Source organism: Onychostruthus taczanowskii, unplaced genomic scaffold (genome assembly GCF_017590055.1).
Source record: "Onychostruthus taczanowskii isolate IOZ18803 unplaced genomic scaffold, ASM1759005v1 scaffold9, whole genome shotgun sequence".
Lineage (NCBI taxonomy): Eukaryota > Metazoa > Chordata > Aves > Passeriformes > Passeridae > Onychostruthus > Onychostruthus taczanowskii.
Window position 1 is genome coordinate 6,719,066 of NW_024506993.1, and position 26,939 is coordinate 6,746,004.

The 26,939-nt window shown below is 48.6% G+C and overlaps 1 protein-coding gene across 1 annotated transcript in view; it reads left to right on the top strand.

The window, feature by feature from the left end:
• PRICKLE2 (prickle planar cell polarity protein 2) overlaps positions 1 to 13,200 on the top strand; it is a 102,914-nt gene extending 89,714 nt beyond the window's left edge. Inside the window, exons 8-9 of the mRNA XM_041425788.1 lie at positions 994 to 1,857; positions 12,134 to 13,200. Coding sequence (XP_041281722.1) covers positions 994 to 1,857; positions 12,134 to 13,002 — 1,733 coding nt within the window. The 3' untranslated portion in view covers positions 13,003 to 13,200. The remainder of the gene's footprint in view (positions 1 to 993; positions 1,858 to 12,133) is intronic.
• Positions 13,201 to 26,939: the final 13,739 nt, after the last annotated feature.

The following is a 26,939-nucleotide window of genomic DNA, read 5'->3' on the forward strand; positions in this document are numbered from 1 at the left end:
AGGAAAAAACCTATTATACTAAACCTAATTTAGCTTGGAATAAAACAGACCATTAACACAGTGTTCTTTTATAAGTTACCTGGCAGCACTTGGCCCCACAGCGGGTGAGCAGGCACATGCTGTGCACATGTGGTGTAGCACCCGCCGTGCCAGCCAGCCCACACCGTGCCTGGCAGTTTCTCAGGGAACAGGGGCAGCAAGGGCTTTGGCCAGGAACAGCAGCTTAAACAAGCGTGCAAATGTCATAACTGAAACCTCTGGAGCTTTGCTCACGGCTCTGACTGAGAGCACTGTGCAGATCTTGCTCCCAGGGGTTTGGCTGGAGGGAGACGGACTGTCTGTGTCAATTCTTTTTCTGAACCCAAGTGGGGCCTGGTGAAGCAACCCAGGAAATGTGGCTGGGTGCAAGGCAAGGATGTGTGCTCAGCCCCTGGGGCCAGCTCTTTTGAAGCCAAAATAAAGTTAGGATGGGACCACAGTAGCAGCAAGGGACAGGGTTGTCATCTGCTCTGTTACATACTTAACTAAGGCAGAACAAATTCCTCATTATGGTTTAGCTGGAGGCTTTTTTTTTTTTTTTAATAAGCAGCATATTGCTTTTACTTCAAGGACTTTATGGAGAACTTCTTGCATTCCTTTGCTTTATGATCGGAAATATCCCCGTTTAATACAAAATAGCTTGAGGCATGGTTCTGCTGCCTTTCCCAGCACTGAGTAACTCCCAAGCAAAGGCCTGGAATTAGAATTGGGAGGAATTAAAAATGAGATTAACTTCATGCATCGGAGAAATCCTGAAAAAGGGCTCTCAAGAGTGAGGCTGAGTGCATGTCACTCCTAAGGGACCTTAAAGGTCATCTCATTCCAGCCACCCACCACCAGCAGGGACGCTTTCCAGTAGACCAGATTGCTCAGAAGCCCACCCTGCCTGGCCTTGATGCAGGTGTTAATGGTGCAGTGCTAGATGACCCTGACACTGTGATCCTGTCCCTCCAGGTATTGACCAGGGCCAGATGACGTACGACGGCCAGCACTGGCACGCCACCGAGACCTGCTTCTGTTGCGCCCAGTGCAAGAAGTCGCTGCTGGGACGGCCCTTCCTGCCCAAGCAGGGGCAGATCTTCTGCTCCAGGGCCTGCAGCATTGGTGATGACCCCAACGGCTCCGACTCTTCCGACTCGGCTTTCCAGAGCGCGCGAGCCAAGGAATCGCGCCGCAGCGCCAAGATCGGCAAGAACAAGGGGAAGGGCGAGGAGGGGGCACGCAGCCCCTGCAACCAGCTGCAGGTCACCTCCAACCGCCTCTCCACCGACGTGGACCCGCTGTCCCTGCAGATGGATCTGCTGAGCCTGGCCAGCCAGACACCCAGCCTCAACAGGGACCACTTGTGGAGGAGCCGGGATGAGCTCTATCACTATGGGGGCAAAATGGAGCAAAGCCAGTCTCAAACCCCCTTGCAGCTTCTCAGCCAGTGCAACATAAGAACCTCCTATAACCCCACCCAGGTCCCAGGCTCGCAGTCGGATTTATGGGCAAAACACTTCAGCAACCAAAAGAGGAGCTCCTCGTTGGCCATGAAGAGCCACGGTGGCAGCTTCATCCAGGACTGCAGAGAGGACTACTACTCAGGGAGGCTCCGCTCGCAGGAGAGCTACAGTGACATGTCCAACCAGAGCTTCCCAGAGACCAGAGGAAGTGTCAAAGTCCCCAAGTATGAAGAGGAAGAGGAGGGTGGGATGCCAGCGTCACAGTGCCGCACCCGTCACCCCATCAATGCCCTCAAGTTCACAGAGGACCTGACACCCACCGAGCAGACTCCCCGGGGCTCCATGGAGTCCCTGGCACTCTCCAATGCTACAGGTATGTCACCCCTGCTCCTGCCACCCTGAGACCACCCTGGCACACCCTCCATGCAACTGAATCCCTTGTGTTCTGGTGTCTTCCCAATATGAGGGTAACCAAGCCTCAGTGACACAGGCTTATCTGCCAGGTCCTGACAAGCCTGACAGTTCCTTTCCATTTGCTTTCTTGTTTACCAAATGCAGAGCTTTATAGATGGCTGGCCTTTCTGTGCAGATCAAAACAAATGTTTTCAAACTCTTTAATGCTCCCTTTTGTGAAGAGAGGGGGAAAATCAAGGCCAACTGCTAACGAAGAGGCAGATTCCAGATTTTAGTACTTTAAGGACTGCTGTCAGCTGCCCTTGCAGGCTGAAAATATTTTTAAATGCCTTGAAATAGGCCCAGTTAACCCCTTTTGAATGTTATGCAGTCCTCAAGCACGTGACTACTTAAAAGAAATTCCTCCCCCTCTATGTGCAGCTCTTTAATTCCTCTTCCCCAGCCCCTTGGTAGAAACTGCAGGGTAAAGACAGGCAAGATGCTCGTCCCATCAGGCTGAGCTTGTTTCTCACGAGCACATCCCAGGGTCATATTTCTCAGTCCTCTCACCCTAAACATGTTTGGGTTTCACTCGTGGCTGCAGGGATGGGTGTGTGTGTGTGCACAGACGTGTCTGTGTGCGGCTCTGGTCTGCAGCTGGCGCTGGGCAGGCTCTGTCCTTCCTGCAGCCTGCTCTGCTTGCTCGCCCACCACAGCTCCCACGTCCCTCAGCACAAAACTGCTCAGAAAAGAGTAGTTTTGTAATAATTCTGAGCCTGGTTTGCTCACCAGAGAAGCTGCCTTGCTTTTTTCTTTGTGGCTCCCCTGGCTTTTCTCTGTTCCAGCCAGTCATTGCTTAGATCTGGGCAGGTCCTGCATCTGACCCCCTGCAAAATGGAGCCCTTCTGCCTTATTGCTGGCAGGGAGGGGCCTGTGGGGTGTTTGTGCCTCGTCCTGAGGATCCCCCACAGGTTGCTGGCAGTGCGTGGTGAGGATTGCCAAGCCCACAGGGAGCTGAGCCCCCCAGAATCCCAGTTCTGGGCTCTGCCCTGCCTGGGTGGACAGGTTTGCTCTGCTATGCCCGTGCCTCCTCATCTGGGGTTTGGTGTGTTTGTTTAGGGAAGCTGCCAGCCCTGTGCCAAGATGTGAAATGATCTCTGTTTCAGCCAGGATCTCCCTATCCAGCAAGAGGAAAAATGGAGGTGGGTGGGGGAGAGGAGAAGCTAATGAGCTGGGAAGGGCTTTGCTTATACAGTCTCAGATATACACAGAGGAAAAATAGATGTGAAATGGCAAGAGAATTGGGAATTGCTCTCCAAAACAGGGTTTCCCTAGGCAAAGCTCCACATTTCCAAAGCCTTTTGTGTTCCTGAAAACTTGTTGTGTAAACCCCATAAGTACAAAGAGTCTTGAGCAACACCAAGCTTGGATGAGCAATCCCTGAGCAGTGGAGAGGTTGTTGCATGCTTTGGAGCTGAAGTGTAACATATTATTGGGGATATAGGTCAAGACACAGAAAATATGGCAAGGCCTCCATATCACAGTGAAAATCATTCTGCCTTTCATTTTAGAAACGCCTTTTTAAAATGCTGGGAGGGAGACCTCCCAAAGGCATCTGTCCACCATACAGAGCCAGAGTCTGAGTTTCCTCAGGGGCAATGACTGCCTTAATGGCTTGCTGTGTTCCAGCTTTCTGGAGCAGATGCTCAGCGTGATGGGGCTTGCAGTGAGTGTTCATAGTTCCTCTGCAGAGTGAGGTGATAATATTTTTATTAATGTGCAAGGTTCTAATAATTTTCCTTGCTCTGGGAGCTGGCTCAGCTGAGCTAGGGGCACTGCAGCCTCAACAGGCAGCTCCCCCAGGGCCATGTCTGCAATTATGGAGGACACAATTATCATCCCATTTAATTGGCAGTGTTTTGAGTACAGGGAGATTTGGTGACCTGGATGAGGTCTGTGAGAGAGCAGGTTTTTGGTCAAGTGATGTCAGGGCACAGCACCCTGCTGCCTGCCTTTTCCCATCCCTGCACTCCCTGCTGTGGCTGATCACACCACAGCCAGAGCTCCCCCCGGCCACAGCCTGGGGGTCTGGCTCACCCCATGTCCTCCACCCTGCATCCTCCAGTCCTGCTTTGCCAGAACCTCCCAGGCATCCACATACAAAGTCCCTTTGAGCTACCAATGCTGCAGAATTGCTCCACCTTTCACTTTGAAATAATTAACACCGCATCCATCTAAGGTTTTATGGCATCACTGAAAACAGTCTGTTTTTTACAAGGAGCTGAAGGGCAAACAGTCCCTGACCTGGAGAGCACATGTTAAAAGCTGGTACCTCCCTGGCAGCGGATTTTGCTGTGATGTTTCTGCTACGACTGAACTGCTAATTAACCAGAGACAGTCAGCAATGCAGATAACTCAGGGCTGTGCAGCACTAATCCCTGGCCTTTGGCAGGAAGGCTGCCTGCCGTGAGCAGATGTTGCTCCCTGTAATATTTCAGGGTCAGCCATTGTGTGGGTCAAGATCTACATGACCCCAATCTCCTGCAAGACCCCAGGTTTCTGCCTTACCGAAAGGCTCTATTTAATCGCTTTAAAGCCAATTCCCCACGGGTTAGTAAAGAGGTGAGACACCCTGTTAATCCTGGGCACGTGCCCTTACAGTGCTGGGCTGTGCTCTGCTGTCACCATGGGCAGTGTGCAATGGCAGGCATGTCAGTGGCAGAGGTGGCTGTGACCCTGCTTGTGCTCTGTGTTGGGGTTGGAATTAGGTGGGAGTGTCTCTCCTGTCCTCTGGTTTGTGCTTGTGTAATTGCCACAAATGCTGATGGGATTTAAGCACATCCAGTGGCAAAGGGCAGTGTCTCCTGCTGGTGGAGGGCATCTCTCCTTCCCTTCCATGTTTTTATTTGAAAATCCCTATTCTGCCATCAGCTGAAGGCTGCAACAGACTCCAATCTGCTACAGCTTCTTAGACACTGTATCCTCCTGCACTACATGGCCATTAGATGGAGAAGCAAAAAGGAAACATTTCTCAGCCTGTTTTCTAAGAGAGAGCTCATTTTTGCTGATTTTCTTTTATATTATCTTTTATATTGTGCTTCCTTTGTCTACTTTTGGGGGTTTTGGGTTGTTTGGTTTGTTAATGGCAGTAACAAGAACCAAAACCAGTGGATCCTGTAGCAATGTTTGCCTTGTAGCTCCCTGCATTAAACAATTGGGACAATAGACAATGCTAATTTGTCCATCTTAGGCAGGTTTGCTCATGATGAGAAGCCTGATCCTACCAGAGGTTAATCACTTCCCAAAAGATACTTGGTCCATCAGTCCTGCTCCCTCTGTTTGTGTTTCCTTCCAGAAAGGTTTTGCAGTTGCTGCATGTGCCTGGCAGTGGAATTGGAAATCAGGAGCTGAGCTCTGCTGATTCTAAGCAGTTATTTCCACAAAACGACAGCTGGTCAAATAGCCCATTTAAGACAGTACCTGCAGGCTAAATGTTGTTCTCTGGGAACAGTCCCTTTGTGTGCTGCTTACAGAGAGCAGGAGTCTTTTGGAGGTAAAAGTCATGTTGAATGCTGACACTGCTGCGTGCAAAAGGAGAAACAGATTTTAAGGATTCCTTGAGAAAATGAGTTTGGGTGAGGGGAACATCTGTCACGGGCATAAATCTAGTTTAAAAATATGTTAAACTGGTGCTGTTACAGGGTGGAATGTGATTTAGTTTGTATGGCACACACTGTGCTTGTCATCATGTGTTGTGTGATGCGCAAAGGCCCCAAATAGTTTGTTTTTCCAGGACTAGACAAGTGTGATATAACCAGAAAGCAGAGAGAACAGGGCTGATCCCTGCACGTCTGAGCTGCAGAGTGACAGAACAGCGTCATCTGTCTCCAGTCCCTTTTCTTCCTCTGCCTGCAGAGGAGCTAAAAGCTGCAGGGCAGGTGAGGGTAAAAACAAGCTCTGACTAAGGGCCAGGGTTGTATTTTCTGGAGAGACATTAATTAACCCAGCCTCTCCTGCACTGGGGGCTTTGGAGCAGCTCCTGAACGTGCTGAGGGATGGCAGTGAGGGGTCTGGATGCTGATCTCCCTCCCCATGTGCTCCTCTCTCCCCTGGGCTGGAGAGGGTGGCTGGCCCAAGTGCTCCAGCTGAGTTATGCAGTGCAGAAAGTGACACATTGGCTGTTCCTGAGTTTTTCTGTGAAAAAAAGGAGCTCCCACCTCTCCACCATGTTCTTATCACTCTCTTTCTCCCAGACACAGCCAGCACAAAAGTGCTTCCAAGCTGGAAGATCTTCCCCTGGGGGGAATTATTGCAATTTTGAGGCACAGGTATAACATTTCCTAATCCAAAACAGATAATTTCAAAACCAATGTGAAGATAAAGGTTTTCCACCCCAAAGGCCCAGTGCCAAACCACTGTAAAACTGTCAGGAATATTTCTTCTCCCCCTCACTTACCTTTTGCCACTCAGCAGTGGGAGGTTTGGTGTGGCTGCTGTGGGGCCAACCTCTTGCATGTCTTCACCCCTTCAGTGTCACACATGGACAGTGCAGAGCAGGTGGGGTAATGCAAACCAGAGGGACAACCAAAGTGGGCTCTGGAAGATGTTCTTGGGGGAAGCATCATCCCCAACATGGCTTGTTGGCCATCAGCTGGGGAGGGTGCAGGAGATGGGAGTGCTGATAAAGGAGCTATATAGGGGCTTCCAGGTTAAAATCCAACTCTTTTCTAAGCAGCAAGAGACTTCTTCCACCAAGGAAAGGACTGATTGGGTGGGAAATACCAAATGACATCCATGGGTCACACATGGGGACATACCATGGATAGCTGGTGGAACTGTGACCCACTTGGTGGGGGCTGTGCTTTCCCCCAGATTGTTTATTTTCCATGATTTCCAGTTACATGAAGGTTCTGCTTTATTTCTGCATGCCCTGAGGTCGTTCACAAGTGAGACAGGGCTGAGCTATAAACAAAGCTCTGTGCAGGCTGTTTTCTTCTTAAATTTCTTTTTAGTTCTACAGACTGACCTTGAAATAAACCCTGTTTGAGGGGTGGTGAGGATGCCTGATGCTGTGTGAGAGAGAAGGCTCTGGCACAGGGGACTGGAAACAAGAGACCCTGTGCTGTATCCTCCTGTGCATCTGTAGCTGCATTTAAACATTGGCTGTCAGGGCTGGGTGCTGGGTTTTGGTGCTGGCAGGCGCCTCTGTGGGGCTCTGTGGTGAGAGCTGTGATGCACAGTTGTGTGTGTCTGCTGTGATAAATATTAAGGCAAGAAGCAAGCGTCAGCATAGCCCTAGTTGTTTGCAATATCCTATGTCAGGATATTTTGCATTCCCTGGCTGGTGCCCTCATGCAGTGGGATGCTGGCTCACCCCGTGTTAGCACAGCTTCACAGGGAGTTTGATTAAATGGGTGCTGGGAGCTGCTTCTCCTCATGGGGGGCTCCATTCCCAGCCTCACACCCAGCCCACACGTTCTCTGGGGCCTCTCTGCTGTCATTTGCTGAGTGCTTTAATAATTCATAATGCAACTTGCAGCCCCCGTTTACCAAAGCACACAGTGGGACTGAAGCACTCTGAGTGCTTTGTTGTGGCGAGGCTGTAGAGGTGATGTTCTCCTGGGGTGTCTTTGTGCTGTGGCTTTGCTTATTCGGGTGTTAATTCCCTTGGCAGTGTTTATGGGATAAACATGCTTCTCATGAGGGGTGGGGACAGACTTCAGAGGGGATGGTACAGGGTGTTCTTAGTGAGCCTGAGTGTTAACCAGAGAGCTGCTTGGTTTTCTTGGTGCTGCAGCTAGCTCCACTTCTATATCGAGCACCCACAGCCAAGCTGCAGCTTTCCCTTGTGCTCATTGGGAGAGCCTGTGTTTCCATGGCTCCTGGGTGAAATATTGAGCCTGGCAGCCCCATGCAGTGGAGAGCAGCAGCAGAAAAACCTGCTGTGTCTGTGTGTGCTGTGGTGCTGGCACCAGTCTGGCTCCAGGACAGCCACTGGCCGAAGCACTGTGCTGGAGGCAGCAGTGACATCTCCTCCAGTGCTGAGCCTCTGGGGCAGCCAACAGTGTCATCATGCAGAAGTAAATTTTGGTGGAGTCAGCAAGTTATACCTGGGTTTGCACCCTTGGAATGGTCCTGGTGATGTGGTAACAACCACCCCACACCACAGGCCAGAGCAGGGCTCCTGCTCCCTTGGATGGCCTTGGGAAACAGAATCTCACATTTCTTCATTAGGAGAAAGTCGGGGCTGCATGGTGGGGTCTCACCTCGTGTGCTCTTCCAGACTGCAGCTCTCTTGGGTTATTAGCTGTGTTCCCAGATGAAACACTTCATTAAGCAGGAGCTGCAACAGCAGCACGTAAATACTGGCAGCTCATGGATGGGTGTAGCTCTGGGATGGCAAATGACCTCAGGACACGAGGGTTGGTGCCACCTTCGCCCCATCCAGGGCAGTGTGGGAGCAGGAATCTGGAGACAGCCTGCATGTGCCTGGGCACCCACTGCCTTTGGGTGCCAGGGAAACCCTCCAGTGCCAGAGCCTGCCCCAGTCACCCTCTCCTGTGATGACATAGCAAGAGTTTTCTTCTTCTCCAGTCTAAAACTTTCATTGCAGGAGTCAGCAGACCTGGAGAATAATGTGTTCCCTCCTCTTTGCAAGCATTTTTTTCTGCCTTTGAAGGTTGTTACTATATCCCCTTCAGCTTTCTCTGCTCTAGACTAAACAACCTCTGCTCTTTAAAACTTTATTCCCAGGTCATGTTTTCTAGATGAAATTTTTTTTGACAAATGGTTATTGCTATCCCCTGATCTCACTGCGGTCAGACTGGAGCACTCTTGGCTTGCTCCCACTATGCCTCCTGAGGTCTTGTGACTCCACAGAGAGCCATAGAGAGGGACATTTTGAGACCTTAGAAAGACTAATCTGGGCCTAGCCCTGCTCATGATGCCTTGGCATAAATGTCAAATTCAGCCTGGAGACACCTTTATGTTCTGCAAGGATTCTAAATTGCATCCTGGACCTGTAACCTGCTGTGGGCACTAGCAGAGCCATGCAGAGCTCTCAGTGCCTTCAGCTGGAAAAGCAGAGCTTTGCTCCTGAGCAAGTGGAATAAATCCTTCGCTGTCACCCTGAGGAGATAAAATAAAGTTTCTCTGTCCCAGCTGCACGGCTTGCTCGGTCGCTTCCAAGTATGGCTCCCAAAAAAAAAGGCTTGTGCATGTGCAACCTGCCCAGTCTACCTGGGAAGACGCATTTTGCCCTCAGCATAGAGCCTTTTCCACTCTGTCACATGGAGATATGAAGCCACTGGATGTTGGAATGGCTTTGCATCAGAGCCTCCTGAGCACAGGCTCCATCACACCCTGAGTTCTGTGTGCTGGCAACAGTGATGGACATGTTCAGTGCTGGATTCCTCTTACAATCAGCATTTCCACAGCAAATCAAGATCTCAGAATGTTTGTGCTTAATTATAATCAAGCTGTCTGAATGATCAGCCAGAAACATCCCCATGACTGATTAAACCTCGCACTCCGAGCATGAGCCATTCACGTGGTCACAGGATCTTTGTCTGAACTCACTGCCCCGTGCTGCCTTCTAAGGGGAAGAGACTAAAGCACTCATGGTTGTCTGCTGGAGGTGTGTGGGGAGCTGCAGACCCCTCTCCTGCACAGACTTAACCAGTGAAGCTCTGGCTCTGCCCTTCCCGAGCTGGAGCACCTTGCTTATCACATCTTGCTTTACTCCACACAAAATGAAACAGGTTTCCCTCCTGGTCATCCTGCTTGATCTTGGCCACATCATTCCTCTCTGTGATGTGAAGGACACAGATATGTCTTGTTTAATTCAAAAATACTGTTTCACTCTTGCCATGTCTCCAGTGCTTGTGCCCAGACACTCGTTCTGTTCTTGCTGGATGCAGGAGCACAGGAGGGAGATGGCAGTGAGGGGCAGCTGAGACCCACGGGTGCCATCTGATGTGGCTGGAGCTGGGAGCAAAGCACCAGCTCACACCACACCCCTGTGAGTGAGGCAAGGTCAGCCCCTTTTTAATGGTGCTGCCAGAATCGATGTGTTGATGGCACAGAAGCATCCTGTGGTGCTGGAGCTGTGTTTCTGCACGGCGCTGCTGTTGCTCGTTCTTCTTGTGGAGCTGCAGCGGCTCCCTTAATGAAGTGCTGCATAAATGTCACGGAGGGCTCATTTTCCTTGGTGTCAGCTATTGTGTGACAGATGTGATTAAGGCCACATTGGGCTGTCAACAGCCATGATTCTCATTGTGATCAGCTCTGCCGGCAGTCCCGCTGTTGCTCCAGCTTTTCAGGAAGTCTTTGTGCATGTTCCCGAGTTGCTTTTCCCTCCCCTGGGGCTGCTGGAATCCTCCACAGTGGCACAGGAGGGACATGGGGAGCAGTGCCTGTTGTGACAGATACCTCTGCTGGGTTCACAGGCAGAAAATTGCAGCTCCAGCGAGGAGGAGAAACATGATGGGAATGTGGAGTGTGGGGGGACAGGTCTTTAAAGGGGACAGGAAGGGCAGTGGGTGGGGTTGGGCTTGCTCCCTCAAAGTCAGTGTGACTTAGGGAGGAAAAAAGAAAGCATGAAGTTGATTTGAAAAGTGTTTCCTTTAAAAAAAAAATGTGGCTTTCTCTTCTTTTTAACCCAGCCTCTCCCCCTTCCTGTGGCGTTCAGGGATCCTTCACTTTACCTTCCTCTGTAATCATAAACTCTAAAAACATCCCCATTAACAACAGAAAAACAAAGAAGCTGGGACTCAGGGAGCAAAACCAAACCCTGTGGAGGCCAGTAATGGCTAAAGCTCTCCCTGATATCACCAAAAGCAGGATTTGGAAAACTCTGCCCAGTTTTGCAGGATCTGTTGATCTTTCCAAGGCCGAGCCCAAGGAAACCCTAAAGCAGCTCCTGAATGGGGTTAGTGACAGCAACCCTTGTTCTTGTTCAGGTTTAGCAGCAGCAGCTAATGTGAGAGGAGCCGAGCTCTTGATGAAATGCAAACAGCTTTTGTTAAGGGAAAAAAGGCTTTATTCTTCAATTGTGGGCTGGGTTGTTATTTTTTATAATTAATTTACAAAGTCATAAGTTGTTGGTGATTGCATAAAGGCTGTGTGTCATGTTGGAAATTCTGCTGACGGTGCTGTGTTGGGTCTGCACCGCGATGTTGTCGGAGAGGGACGGGGAGAAGGGTGCCAAAGCAAACATTCCACGTTTGATTTGGGGTGGAACGGGCTTTCTTTGAAATAACTTGCGAAACATCTTGTCCTGAGCTTGCAATGCAACCAGTGACTGCTGCCAGTTGTCAAGCCAACAGGAATAGCCAGAAAATAGTCAGGAAACACCCATGAAACAGGCCAAGGACTAGGGCACCGTGGGGCGCATTGAGTTTCTTGTTGACAGGCAGGTGCTGAGCAGACACCCCACTTCTTCCCTTCTGCCAGGTGAAGGCTTCCTGGGCTGAAGGAAAGCACCTTGCAGGAGCTCAGTGCTCATTGGCACATTGGAGAGGTCTAATGGGTCACCTTCCCAAGCAGGGCAGCCCATCAAGGTGGAGCTCACGTTTCTGGCTCCTGCCCATGCACAACTCACTGGATATCTGCAGGGATAGTCTGGCCATCCCATTGTCCTGCTGCTCACAGGGAGCTCCAGCAGACCCTCTGGTGCTCGGGTGTTTCCTTGCTTCCTGGGAAACCCAACTGCAGCTTTGGTCTCTGCACGGGTGTCATTCAGGGGACCTGTGAGGTGCAGCATAGTGACAGCCCTGAATTAACTCAGTGGCCGTGTTTTCATCTGCCACTGACATTGTTTAGTCCTCCAAAATGTGTTGTCATTGCAGAAGGTGTGAGTGCTGGATCATGGCACCCTAGTTAGCTCGGCGTGCAGGAGGCCTCAGGTTACCTCTGATGCATGATTTCTCCCTGGCATCGTTGGTTATTCCTATCAAGTCGCAGACAGTGTAGACATATGGGAAAGGAAGTTGTGAAAAGCAGCTTGGAGTCCAACTCAAAACACCTTAAATTGGTGTGATTTCCCCAAAGGAGGAACTGCCTGCTCTTTAAAAAAAAAATTAAAGTCCTCTTCTCTCTTCTTAAAAAGGGCTCTTCAGGACAGGATCAATACCACTGAGTTACTTTTTAAAGCAAAAGTCTTGGACCAAAACCAGCCTCCACCCTGCATCTTGGCTGACAGAAAATTCTCTTTCTTAATTTTTTTTTTTTTTTCCCTTTACCCTTTTCCTGTAAAGGCCTCTCAGCAGACGGCGGAGCCAAGCGCCAGGAGCACCTCTCCAGGTTCTCCATGCCTGACCTGAGCAAAGACTCGGGCATGAACGTCTCGGAGAAGATGAGCAACATGGGCACCCTGAACTCCTCCATGCAGTTCCGCAGCGCCGAGTCCGTGCGCAGCCTGCTGTCGGCGCAGCAGTACCAGGACATGGAGCCCACCCTGCACGACCTCGCCAGCCCCCTGGGCTACCAAGAGCGGCCGGCGCACGGGCGGATGCACCAGAGCTTCGACTACGGCAGCGGGGTGCCCGGGGGCAAGCTGGGGGCGCAGGAGATCCCCAGGCACACCCCCATGAGCGAGCGCACGCGCCGCAGAACCGTGCTCCGCGACGACGACCGGCACTACCGCCCGCACCGGCCCCGGCGCTCCCGGCGCTCCCGCTCCGACAACGCCCTGCACCTGGCCAGCGAGCAGTGCTACCGCCTGAAGGAGAGACCCTCGCTCCGAGCCAGGGACGACTACGACCCGTTTGTGCACCAGAGGAGCTGCAGGGAGACGATGGAGCAGGGTCCCTGCAGGGATGTCTACGGCCACTGTCCCCGGACGGTGTCGGATCTTGCCTTGCAGAACCACTTGGGCGAGAGATGGGGGCCCTACTTTGCCGAGTACGACTGGTGCTCCACCTGCTCCTCCTCCTCGGAGTCCGACAACGAGGGCTATTTCCTCGGGGAGCCCATTCCGCAGCCTGCCCGCCTCCGGTACGTGACCAGCGAGGAGCTGCTGCACAAGTACGGCTCGTACAGCATGCCCAAGTCTTCCACGGTGGGGGCCAGGGGACAGTTGCACAGCCGGAAAAGACAGAAGAGCAAGAACTGTATCATATCCTAATGGCATCCTTGCCAGGCACCTTGGGAGAATGTAAATTAACTCACCATCTTGCACTGTTTTAGATCATGTAAGTGCTTTTATTGTAACAAAAAAAAAAGGCCCGAAGAGTAGGGATTTGTTAAGAAGGTTGTAGACCGGCTTCTATAAATAGTCATAATCCTGGGCACAGTGAATATATTTTGCACATCTTACTTTGGAGATAAAAATTTTAAAAGTTCACTTTAGCCTGTAATATTTACCCAGTAGTTTCTCTTCCTTCTCCCAGATACTGCCACCCCCTTGAGCTCTGTTTGTCCGTACGTTTTGGTTGCCACTGTTGACTCTCAGCAGCAGTTTGCTGGTAGGTTTTGCTTTCCACCACAGTTTTGTTTTCCATTAGCCATGTTGGTAGGTGATTTGTCTCTTGGACAGTGTGGGAGCCTAAGTTATTTCCATGATTGTTGTAAATGCGATGTAAATGAGAGTTTGGAGAAAATATTTTTGTATTTTGTAATATCAGAGGAATTTCTATATCTTAGGAGTCACTGGGAAAATGCATGCACGTTCAGAATTGTTTTCAGTCAGAGCTAACCAAACAGTGCTTTGGAACCCCCTTTCCATTTCATCATCACTTAAGTTTATCAGTGAGAGTCTGAGTTTTTATTGGTTTTGAGGGTTTTTTTTGTTTTAACCTTTTTTTTCTGTTTATTTGTTTTGGTCCTGGCCAATAAACAATGTTTTTTGATTCATTAAATCTTGACAAGCCTCAGTGGCATTTTGAATCCTATGATTTGCAGGTACACTCCATCAGTCAGATACAGGAACCCCTGACAGCTGCAAAAGGGCCTTTTAAAAAAATTATTATTATTATTATTATTATTAAATAGGAAAGACCAGAACTACCAAATGTCTGCAACATTGTAAATTACCAAAGCTGGAGAAGGAATTTCACACCTCTGTAGAGAACGCTGAAGTTACTAAACATTGAACTATTATTTGGAGTAAATAAAGTGTAAATGGTGCAATTGTGTGATGTCAGCATGACGTTGTTTTGAATATAGACTTGTCTTATGGTGCTCTAGTCTCCTGGGTTAACTGCTGTTCATTACCAAGTGGAAGTCTCAGTATTGCCTCCTGCCTACGACATGTGAGAACACCTGCAAACTGCTCCCCGTGGGCCCCTCCTGCCTGGCGAGATTCCCTGGCCCCTCTGGGGCTGTCTGAGGCCAGGGCTGTCCCCTGGGGGGCTCAGCCCAGCCCCTCGCCGTGGCAGAGGGCCCCTGCATAGGGCTCAGCTGTGTTGTATTCTGGTGGATGTGAGTTTGTTCTCTGTGTGCTTTAATCCATTGGGGTTCTGCCATCCCAGCTGCAAGCCAAGGCCAGGTTGTCCCGGTGCTTCCCATAAAGGAGCAAGTTTGCAAAAGGGGCTTTTGGCATCCAGGGCACCTGTGGGGTTAAGATAAGGCTGGGCTTTGAGCCACAGGAGGGCTGAGAGCTTAAGCAGCTGCACTGCCCTCGCCCCATGTGCTGCTGGCACCTCAGGGTGTCCCTGCACCTTGGGGACAGCCCCTCCCTGCACCCTGGGAATGTGGATCCCGCTGCAGGGATGGCACTGGCAGCCCTGGGCACACACAGGGACACCCCCATGCCTACTCAAAGCAGCAGATGCAGAAAAATCTAGAAGATGGATGTCTCCATACCACAGACTATTGCTAGGAATTTTTTTTGTTGTTTGTAAAGGACAATGTGATAATTATTATTCCTTTAAAAAGAAAAAAAAAAGAGATGATACTTAAATATATTTAAAAAAATGTTTTTTCCAGTTGGAATAAATGGAAATATTCATCCAAAGGGAAGAGTCTTGTGTACATTTTTTGCTCTTAAGGAGTGTTGGTTAATCATGAGTAGAAAACTTGATTTTTACTGAGCTGGTCTTGCAATGAAAGCACAAAAACCAGCTCAGCTCCATCGTTGGCATGGTTTTGGTGGAGGAGCTTCTCCTGCACACCACACATCTTCCCCAGGGTTGGTGACCCACTGTTGTAACACCTGGACCCATTATTTGTTGTTTAAAAAGCCACATCATAGATTCATTCAGGCTGGAAAAAAACTCTAAAATCTTTGAGCAAGAACAACCCAACAGCACCATGTTCACCACTAAAGGATATTCCCAAGAGCCATATCCACACACCTTTTGAAGTCTTGACCTGGTGAAAGCCAGCACAGCTCAGCTGAAATCCCTGCTGGGCCTCTGGCATACTAGGGGAGACTATCAACCTAAAATGTATAAATAACAGCCTTTTCTTAGAAGTTCACAGATCTTTCCATGTTTTCCAAAACAGACCTGTTAAGCTGGATAGGGGTATTGCTTACAGCAACAAATATGACACTGTAACTATAGGTTATTCTATAATTGGAATTTAATATGTACAGTTTAATTCATTGTCAGTGATTAAAAGCCCAACGAGTGTCTGTCAGCTCTGGTACAGCTGAGCTGCTCTTGTGCAGCAGGAGCTTGGATTGCTCAGGAAATGGTAAAAAATTAATCCCAGCCTTTCCCCTTTCCCTGCTTGCTGCCTCTCCCCAGGGGTAACAGGACAACTTTAGAGACTCCTTGCAGCAGAATTGCAGCACTCTGCACATGCAGTTTTTCTACTAAAATCCCAGGTACAGTGGCTCTGTTCACACAATGGTTTTGCTGCTGGAAGCAGCTCTTGGTTCTCCTCACTGCAGAGCATCTCTGCATCCCTGCAATGCACCCCAGTTTTAATGCAGTGCTGGAATTGGAACAGATGGGCAACAAACAGGGGAAAAAAGAGTGATCTTCTCTTCTGATGGATCCTTCACCAGCCCCACAGAAAAGTGGCAGATCACATTTTCTAGGAAAGTCAAAGTTGGTACAAATTTCAGCAATAAATGCAAATGCATCTTCCAAACTTTTGATTTTTCATATGGGCTCCAGAAGTCCAGTACACTTTGAGGCACATTATTGAAAAACAAAAAAGAAGGTTTTTTTTTTTTTAGAAGTCCAGTACACTTTGAGGCACATGATTGAAAAAGAAAAGGGTTTTTTTTTCTGCTTAGCCCACTTGGAGTATGATTAACCATTTCTGACAAACCCACTGAGCTTGAGGGATGGAGCTGCAAGTCTGTAAAATCTTGTTCCATTGCCATCTGGCCCTGCTGATTCCCCTCTGTGTGCCCATGGAAGCGGGGCCCAGGTGCTGACGTTTGCTTTTGTGTCTCCAGAACTGATGAAGGTGACCCCACCCAAAGCTCAGGGTGAGTGTCAGAGGCTCCCAGTTCCCCTGGGGTCACCAGCAGCGTCCCTGGTTGGGCCAAGCAGAAAGCTTTTTGCTGGGCTCCTCCATACAGCTGTGTTGCCAGAGCCAGCCTGGCACGCTGTCATTGTTGCTTACAAAAATAATTAAATCTGATCAGGTCTATTGCTACCACAATTTTCTTCTGTAAAATATCTCTTTTTTCCCCCTTTTTTTTCCTCCAGAAATTCCTTGGCAAAACCCACCCAGTGTTAGCATGGGATGGGCTGGTGTTAACCTCCACGGCAAAGCCAAGGTTTGCATCACATGCTTGGCCATGACTCGTGTGATGGTGGGAGCACAGCATCCTTCACACCCATGTTCCCCAGCAGACATGGGAGGCTCTAAGGTCCCTGCAACACCTGAAACACCCCAGCATGACAACATGTTGGCCCAAAAACCACTAGAGCTGTGCAGGGAAGCTTCTAGCACACCTAAGGCTTTTTTTTTTTTTTTTTTCAGGAAGCCAAAAGCCTTGAACCTGGCAGATACAGCATAATGAGATGAGCAAAGCCTCTGCAGAAAGATCAGAAGTGTAAAGTTAGAAATGTTCAGCAGCAAGTTGTCTGGAAGTTATCATCCACAGATAATCCCACGTTTGCTAAAGGCCCAAGAGACTCTGGCATAGCCCAAAGCACTCTGGCTTTGAAAGCCTAGTTGCTTATGAAGGGAGGGACAGCATTGCTGAGTGGAGGGTTAATAAATTACCTCAGTTTGGCGAAGACCAACTGCTCCTGAGAAACAGACACACATTTACCCTCACAGTTTTATACCCAAAAAATCCATGCCTATGCGGTATGGGGCTGGCAGCACCCACCTGGCACTGCTGCTGTGCCCCCTCCCCAGCTCTCAGCTAGTCTGGGCTCCTGGGCTTTGAACTGCCCTGGTATCTGATGAACTTTGCTCTTTCAGGCTAAAAAAAGCTCCCAGTTCCTTGCATTTACATACAATTATGCTATTCCTGAAATCTAGGCTGTCCTCGTTCTCCTGAAGATTATCTGCCACTTATTAGATGACCATCCTCCATGTCCAGAAAAGCTCATTAACTTACAGCAATTCCAGAGGATTTTATTTTAAAGATTAGCCTTTTTTTTTTCTTTTTTTATGCAATACACTTTTAACCTAGATCCTTAAAACTATTCAGGAACTCAGATGTGATTTGAGTACAAAGGGCAGTCACTGGAGAGCTGGGGCCCCTTTTCAAAAGCGTCCGCAAGTTTGTCCGAATCTCTGAGGAGGGAAGAAAAATTAAAGAGTTCAAATGATTTGAATTTGCTGCCTCTGCCCATCAACAATGGACTCCAGTGTTGTGCTGTGTGTTCCCTCTGTGTTAAAGCATCAGCTTCATCTGCAGCCAGCCTTCATCCTCAGCTGGGAGGAGCAGAGGAAGCCAGGTTAAAGGTTTACCCACCTATGGGACACGGGCTCTTAGGTCAGTGACCAAAAGCAGCCCCACCTTTCTGCTTCTTCACTTCTTAGTATGCACTCAGCAAATTACCAGTTTCCTTGTTCTGGGCAAACCCAGTCAGTTGCTAAAGCATTCTCAGGAGAGCTTTCCCCTTGTAAAAGCAAATATTTATATCTGCTGTGCTCTTAGAGGCTCTGGATATGATCAACTCTTAAGGCAAGATTTAGCTGAAAGAGATGATTTATTAAAATGGATAAACAAAGCCCTGTGAAGCAAGTTAATTCAGTCTAAATAAAGCATTAAACTCTGAAGAGCACACATCAGATCACAGTATATGTCTGTATGTATGTATATCCCATGTAATTCCTGCAGCCAAGAGCACAGCCCTCTGGCCTGGGATCCCAAACCAACACCCAGGAGAAAGCAGCCCTGAGCCAGGCTGGCTGTGCATCAGGCAGTGACACACCAGCACATGCCCTGCTCTCTGCCAAACCCAGCCAGGCAACCCACTCCCCCCCAAGCACAGGGATCCCTTCAGCTGCCAGCCCTGCGTGTGCTCCGTGCCTCAGTTTCCCCATCTCCAAACCTCCACCACAATCGTGCTTTCAACAACAAGGAACTTAAAAAACCTGGGGTGAAGGAGGCTGGCAAATGAGTTCTGATTTAAACCAGTGGCTCAGGGTTTGAGCCAGCTTTGTTGGCACTGCATGCCAGCAATTTCTATCAGAGTTGTTTCCTCCCTTAGATCTTTGCTGCTGTAGAGCTTTAGCTCTATAAAACTTGGGTTTTTTCTTCTTTTCTGTAAGTTGGGCCTTAATTGTCAATTATCTGCTCAAGAGAACGCTTTCATGGCTGATGCTGGAGCAGATTCAAGCAGTTTTTATTTTGGTACTTGGATTAATTAGCTTTATTGGAAGAGGGAGGCAGGGCAGGGATTCATTCTTGCTGCTCATCACATATTCATTATTTACATTTTTCGGTATCCCAAGTAACTTGGCACAGAAAACAAACAAATGAAGACTGAAACATACACAAAACATCTGGAGCTGCTGCAATTCTGTAATTATCACTGCTCATTCACAGTGCACAGAGTGCCTGTTGGAAAGGCCATTCATGTATTGGCCCATTGGAGATTTTTCCTGTCAGATGCTTCCAATGAGCCCCCCTCATCCTCCTGCCCCATCTGCCTGGCTTAGGTCTGACCTTGACTCCTCACCAAAAGCCAAGGCAGCAAAATTGCTCATTGTTGGGAGCAGCAGCCTCTGGAGCTCCTGGCCCAGGACAGTAAACACAGCTGGGCACATTAGGGATGCTGAATAATTTACGTGATGACTCTTCAAAATAGTAAATCCTGCTCCCTCTATCCACTCCATCCTTCATCATGTGCCTGCTGAGCAGTTTGTGACTATTTAGGAAATTTTACTGAATTCATAAACTCCTGTAGCAAACAGTTTTAAAACATTGAGTGAAACACTTGCATCTCACACTGCTCTCTGTTCATGTGACCACATGGGAGCAAAGGGGAGCCAGGAGAGTCACTGCAAAATCCTCATGGCTTAGATGAAAATTTTCAAGATTTTGGTCCAACAGATGTGATGCTGCCCTGTGCCCCCCCTGCAGCTCTACACCCCTCTGCTCACCCACCACTGAAGAGTTAAAAACTTCATCCTTGGGTAACGCATGGGTGAAATGGCAATTTTTTTAAATGCCAGGAAGGCCAGGCCTTGGCACAGCAGCGTTTGAGCGTGGGGAAGCCCAATGAGACCCTCCAAAAGAGCTGGTGTGGGCCCAGCCTGGAGATGGCTCAGCTGGCAACACTGGTGGGGTCTGCCAGCCTGAAGGGAATGAAAAAAGGGAAAGGAAAAGGGAAAGGGAAAAAAGGAAAAGGAAGGGAAAGGGAAAAAGGAAAAGGAAAAGGAAAAGGGAAAAATAAATGGGCAAGGGAAAAGCAGAAAGGCAAAGGAGAAGAGGAAGTGAAAGGGGAAGGGGAGAAGCTTTCTCCTCGCTGGGCACACAGCAAGGCAGCTCCTGGGCAGGAGCACTAGAGCAGCCTCCTCTCCCAACACTTGGCCTTCCAGCAGTTCATTTTGGAATTCATAGTGCTGGGAATAAGTGTGCCTGGCTTCACAACCTGCCCCAGTTGTGACAGAAGAGGGTTTTGCTCAGAGCAGGCAAATCTTTGCATATTTATGAACATAATTGTTTATGGCAAAAGATGCAAAGAGGAGAAGTTGATTTGGGATGCACAGAGAAGTGGAGCAAACAAGCCTGGCTCCCCACAGGGCTTCACTGCAGCCCCAGAAATCCCTGCCTTTAGTGCTCCTGGATTGTTAACAGCTGGGAGAGGGTGGGGAGAGCCTGTCTAGGGGGGAAAGGCAAAAATCTCCCAGTTTCACTTTCATAATTTGGAGTTTCAAACCAATGTTTATGACAATGTCATTATTGCTGAGCATCCACTGGGCTCAGGGAATAAAATTCCTTTTATTCATCTCCAGTGTCAGGATTTGCAACTGCAAGAGATTTTCAAGAGCTTGTCTCAGTCCCTGTTTGTATGCAAATCATGTTGTAACATTTCTTAAACTAAAAGACCTGATTTTTGCTGTCATCAGTCAAAGCATCTGTCAGCCTTGTCAGAAAAGAAAGACTTTGATTCTTTCAGGTCAAAACAACCCAAAATTATTGCTAGAATATTAAGATTGGTTTAAGATGTGAAGATTACAACAAAAATTGCTCAATCCTCATTTTTCCTTTCAGTGAAATTTAAATTTTGATTTTATTTCCACGTGTAATGCAATTTTTTTTCCCACAGGTGACAGTTTTAAGGTCAGAGTTCAATGCAATATTCCAGATCTCCATAACTGGCCAGGGAGCAGTATTGGATTCAATCACATGTACAGGAGAAAACTGGGATGAGGAATGAAACAAGCTAAGGAATGGGCAAAAGTAATACAAAATTGAGTAGGAGTTTGTGCCAAAGCTTGAAGGCAGAAGTGAGGCTCCAAGATCAAACACTTCCAGAGATGCTGTAAGCACCAAGTGCTTGGGAATAGGGTCCTCTCCAGGAGGTAAATCCTCTGTCCAGAGAGGATTGTGCCATTGTCCCTGCACATGTGGACCCCAGAAGTCTGAGGTTTTATTCATTATAAAAACAAAAAAGGGCTGGTACCTACATCAAAGCTTTCCCCTTGGTGTGGCCTGGACCTATCTTTTGGCAAGAAAATCAGAGCATCCTCCATGTGACATGGGTTGGCTGGAAGTGGAAGACATTGGTTAGCAAGTGACACAGCCTTTCTAAGAGCAGGATTTCTGCCTTCTCATGAAATGATTTTTTAACAATCTGCTGGATGGAGAGCTCCCCCTGTTCCTCTGGGTCTCTGTGAGGGGCTGTCACTCTGCTCTTGGCAGAGAAGGTTCCACCTCCCAATAAATCCCCACTCACTTGTCATTGAGGAAGATGCTAAAGCCTGAAAGACTTCAGTGCAGCCACCAACAAAGAAGGCACCTCCAGCTCCACACCTGGATAGAGACTGGGAGGACTGCGGTGTGGATCTCCTCCAGCACCACCAGCAGGCTCCCTGCCTGTTGGCATCAAAGTGGAGCTCAGATCCCTGGTTTGCTGGGAATAAAGAACTGGTTTGAGGGTCTGTCCTGGGGCCAGTGTTTGTCCACAAGCCAGGGAGAGGAGGCTGCCCAGGGTCCTGCTCTGGGGACTGGAACAGTGGTGTAAGCACCCCAGCATGGCCCTGGTTTGTTTCCGTCTGGATTCTCTCCCCACAGAACCAGCAACAAGCTCTGCTGCAGAAACAGGGAGCCTCCCAGGTACCCTGAGCTGCTGCTTTGGGCAGCCTCAGGATCTGGGAGTTGTTTCTCCCTCCTGGTGCCTGCAGCTTTACACCTTGAACTGACCACTGCTCACTGTGACCACCAGAGCAAGCAGCCTCTGCCTGGCACTGAGCATCCACCTCCAGCACAGAAAACAAATGGATTTTCGTTTACAGAGGCACAAGGCTCTCTCTCTCCTGCACAAACACACACAGACATCACAGCCTCCACCATTTATATGAGGAACTGTGAAGAAATAACTTGTTATAATAACAGCATGGATATATCCCTCAAGCTCTGAATGATAAGGCAGTAATCATTTCACCAAAGTGAAGAAAGATTTCTCAGTACTCTTTCCTAAAGATAAGCCTGTTCTGGGACCAGCATGATACCCTCTCCCCACCAGCATGCACAGTTTTCCAGAGAAGTGATGTTCCCAAAAGCCACTACATTAACCTATAGGCAGAACAGCCAGTTCAAAATCAGCTCCAGATATGCTTCCATCTAACAGCCCTGATAAACACCTTGCCTGTATTTTCATACTGCATTATTTATTCATAGAATCTTGGAAAATGAGGAGCCTCGGGAGCAGTGGGAGGACACTACGTACCCACAAAGTAATATTTCCCTCTCACTGATGCATTACCACCACTTTCCCAGCACAGGACTGTGCAAATGGATTGCCCACCAGCATCTTCCCAGGCCTCTGCCCACCTGCAGAGCACACACTTTCTTCTCACAAAACAGCATAAGGCACGGGGGGCGTTTTTCAACCTTAACCTGATTGCTAATTTCCTCCCTCAGCCTGTGTGTCTCTGTATTCCAGAAGCCTGAATTTCTGAGGTTTGTGGCTGGTGACACATCTCTCCTGTCAAATGCCACTTGCACCAGCAAGTTTGACATTTTGGATGGACAAGTCCTTGAGCATGAATGTGAGCGGTCACTCCTGGGTGTGCAAATATGACTCTGCAAACACAGAATCTTGGAATGTTTGGGCTGTAAAGGACCTCAAAGATCATCCAGTTCCACTTCCCCTGCCATGGAACACCTCCCACCAGAGGTCCACACAGCCCATTCCACCCACACACAGCAAGGATGAACTGACAACTGCAATCATGGTATAATATTTTGGTGCCACACAATTTTGCCCTTCTAAATTAAGCACATGAAGTGAGTAGCTGGTATAAAATACAGCTGGATGTGTGGTGGTGGTGATTACAAACTCCAATTTAAAATGGCAGGAAAAAAGCCCAATGGTTTTCCTTGACTTCCCCCACATTTCCAAGGTCAGTCACCCAGTCCTGAATACCAGGAGGGAAATGCGAACACCTCTCCAATTGTTTTTGGAAAACTGAAACGTTTAATGCCAAGGCCATTGGGTCCTTGTCTCCAACTTTGAGCTAAAAATATACTGATTTCTAAAAGGTTCAGGTGAGAAAAGAAAAGAGCATTTAAAGTTCTTCGGGGAAAAAAAAGAAAAGGAGACACAAATTCCTAGGAGATTTTTACCTATTTCATGCCACAGCTTCAATCCCATAATTAGGTCTCCTGTCACTTCACTTGATGCTCTGTCCCATTTATCTGCAACTTTTTGACCCTGTTTTCATATCTGGTAATATTTTTTTTTTCCATTACCATTCTCAAAAGAAGACAAAAAAAAAAAAGGATTCTTGACCTTCAGTCTGATGACTGAAACATGTAAGAACTGTTTAACTTTCAAAGGAGGTGATCACTGTGTCAGGGCAGGACATTTATAAAGTAGGATATATATATATATATATATATATATATATATATATGCAGATAGATAGATAGATAGATAGATAGATAGATAGGAGAGGGCAGCATTGAGTGCAAGTTGGATTTTTCAGGCCAACCACAAGTGTAGGCAGTGGCTGCAGTGAAAAGCTGGGGCACAGAGGGCACCTGCTTATCTTGCAATTAAATCTCAGTCAGAATTTATTAACAGTGAAGGACCTTCCTGCCTGTGAAATGGTACATGCTTCCAGGCAAATCCAGGCAGTGAAACCATGTTCCCAAATGCCAGATCTCAGAACAGATGAGCCTGATGTCAACTGCATCACCTTTTTATCTGTTTATTAAGTGAAGACAGAATATCTGTTGCATAAAAGCAAGCCAAGCCACCTGCTGCCAAAGAGCCACCTTCCCTCTGCCACAGACAAATGTGTTCACAGCTAATTTATGCTCAGACTGTACTTCAAGTCACACTGTGCTTGCCAGATTTTGAAAGACCAGATTTCTCACTGCTACTACACAACCCCAAAAAGAGTTTCCTCCTCCTCCCCTGGGTATAAACACCCCGTGACAGGCACAGCTCCCTTGGAGCAACTCCTGGCCAGGTCAGTGAGACCAACCTGAGAGAACCTGCAAAACCCAGGATATTTGGGACAGAGGCCTGGTGTAGCAAACCCCTCCTGTGGCCAATCTCCTTTTGCAAATGTACATCTCAGACATGTCTGTATTGCTCCCAACAGCTTCACCACTCTGGTGACGGGTCCTGCCCCAGCCAGCAGCGCCTGGCTCTGATCCCTCCCTGCAGTGCAGTGCCCAGGCTCAGGCTGCTCTTGCTCCCAGCACAGTGTCAGGCTGTGTGGCCACATCCCCCAGGAGGGACGAGCCAGCAGCAGCAGGAGCACTTCACCTGGCTTACAATCAGTCTTGGCATCTCCATGGCAACTCCAGCAGATGCTGTATCCCTAATGGCTCCCAAGGAGCCGCTGCACTCTCACAAGCAGCAGTTGCAATCAACTTTGGCTTGGTCATCTCCAAGGGAGCAAGAGGATAATGCAGAAATTATTAAGAGGCACTGAAAGTGCTCTGAACAGTGTAATTGCCTCAACAATTCCTCTGGATTACAATTAGTCTGTTCTTTAAAATGCACAATATTTCTTGTGTCTCTCAGCTTTTGTTCTGCTGCTGCTGCTCACTGCTGCCCTGTGCAAACCATGGAGGAGGCAGAATAGGACTGTCTCAGTTTTTAGACAAATTTCAGGAGGAAATGCCCTGGGATGAGCATTTCCTCTAAGGAGAAAATATCAGTATCTCTCTTTTCTTCTGCCAGTGAGAGAAACAGATCACAGGGGGTGAAAACGAAGAAAACCAGCTGTTTATTAACCACAGAAAGTGGAACAAGTGCTAGCCATGGAGGCTGTGGAGCCTTTCCCAGCCCGGCCCAGCCCGGCCGCGGCGCTTTCCCCGCCGTGCAGTTCCGCTCGCGGCCAGCAGGGGCGCTGCTGGCTCCCGGCCGGGCAGGGCTGTGCTGATTCCCCCGCGCCTGCAGGGGGCGCTGTGGCGCGGGCTCGGCCGCCTCCCTCACGCGGTGATGGCGGGCGGGCGGCAGAGAGGGATGGAGAAAGGGCGGCCGTCACAACTCACAGGGACAGCTGGTCTTGGTGCTCCTCTGGAGAGTGAAAGGGGCTGTAGCAAGAAACCTTTGAAGCAGCAAGCTGCAATGGCAAAGCAGGCTCCCCCGGAGCAACAAGCAAGAGGCAGCAGAAAGTCGGCAGCTGTACCCAGACTGAGGGACGGCCTGGCAGGCAGAGGGTGTAGCAAAAAACCCGGAGCAGCAGAGGAGGCACGGCAGGGACTGGGCAGCAGCAGCAGCTCCCAAACATGGCAGAAAGAAAAAAAAAAAAAAAAAAAAAAAAAAAAAAGTCACCCCCCAAAAAAAACCCTAAACCAAAAAGAAGCAGGCAAAGCCCACAGAAACAGCAGGATCCCTGGTCAGGGGTACCGGCCGTGTGTGTCCAGTGGAACAGAACACTCAAAGGAAAGGCTGCGTCTTGCCCACACCCAACTCCCTCCAGAAACCCCAGCTTGGCTCCCGTTTATTGCAACAGCCCCAGAGCCAGGCAGGATGGGGGCTGGGGCAGGGACAGCAGCCACCCTGGGCACAAACAAAACAAAACAGATCAAAAACCCCAGAAATGGTATGGGATAATAAACCATCCCCAAGACAGGGACTGAGTGGGATGTGCCATGCTCAAATGGGGTTATTCTACCAGGATGAGGTTTCACCATCAGAACATGACAGATCCCAAATGCAAGCATGGAAAATCCAAAATCATTACCCTAGTGTGCCTTTCAGCTTCAGCATGTCAGAGGAAGAAATGTCTGAAAACCTACTGGAGAGTTTTTGCAGTAAAAACACTAAAATCAGTCTCACTGTAAGACATAAAAGAGTCCTGACTTAAATTCTACATCAAAGGCTCAGTTCTGCCTACAAGAGCACCTCAAATCCCCGACCGACCTGCATCTTTCCTGAAATCTTTTGCAGGTGGATGATCATACTGCAGCTAAGGGATTTTATCTTTTCAGCTGAAAAGTGTATTTTTTTTTTCTCATGCAAAGCTGGGCAGCTCTCCTCAGGGGCCACAATGACACTGGAGTTTGCACCCAGTATTGGGGCAGGAACACACCTGACACCACCCAGCTACCTCCAAGTGATGTCCCCCCTCACTGCTGGGGTGCACCCCTCAGGATCACTGGGCAGGATTTAGCTGTCCATCACTGCTCAGGAGCCAAAAGGCATTTCTGTCTCATGGCCCACATCTTACTCACCCCCAGGCTCTGTGCTGGGAGTTCTCCCTGCTAGCTCCTCCAGCTCCACACAACAGGATTTCAGAAAAAGCAAATTACGCTGGGTTTAGGGTTAACATGTTTGCATTCATATTCCAAGACTTGCTTTCACATCTATAACTCATTTTCCAGCATCTTCAAGCAAATTTCACACTGTTGGAAAAATGTCAAGGGTTTAATCTGATATGTGTGATACTTACTGATGCCACTAGGGAGGGAGATGATCGTATCTTCCACTTCCCATCATGTTTCTTGCAGGAGTGAAAACATGTCAGGAGAATTCACTGGGTTTCACTATACTTGGTACATGCAAATGAACACAAATCAAACTCTCCGAGGAGCACAGACAAATAACTTTGCATATAAAGAGACCCAAGCTTATTGACTGAAAGCTTATCTGTTTTTTCCAGTTGCATGAGATGGTCTGAGGAAATGTGGCTTTGCCAATGAGCCTTGCCATGGCTGTGACCTGCATCAGAGAGCAGGACCTGAAGCCCAGGACCAGCCTCCCGCATGCTTGGCTTCAACTGGATTATGAGAGGAATAAATACAGCAAGGAAAAGATGAAAACTCTAATGAACACATCAATACTGGGATTTTTGCTCAGATTAGTGTACTCCCTGCAATATCAGCAGGAAAAGATTCCTTCAAATCTGCAGGAATTCCAGAGAGGGCTTCCACACTCAGCAGAGAAGTCAGTGGCAATCTTGTGCCACAAAACAAACCAAACAGAAGAAAGCAAGGGGGAAGAAATGTTCTTTCTGTTCTGGATTGGTTTGAAACCCAGAGTTTAAAACAAAGTGGCTGCA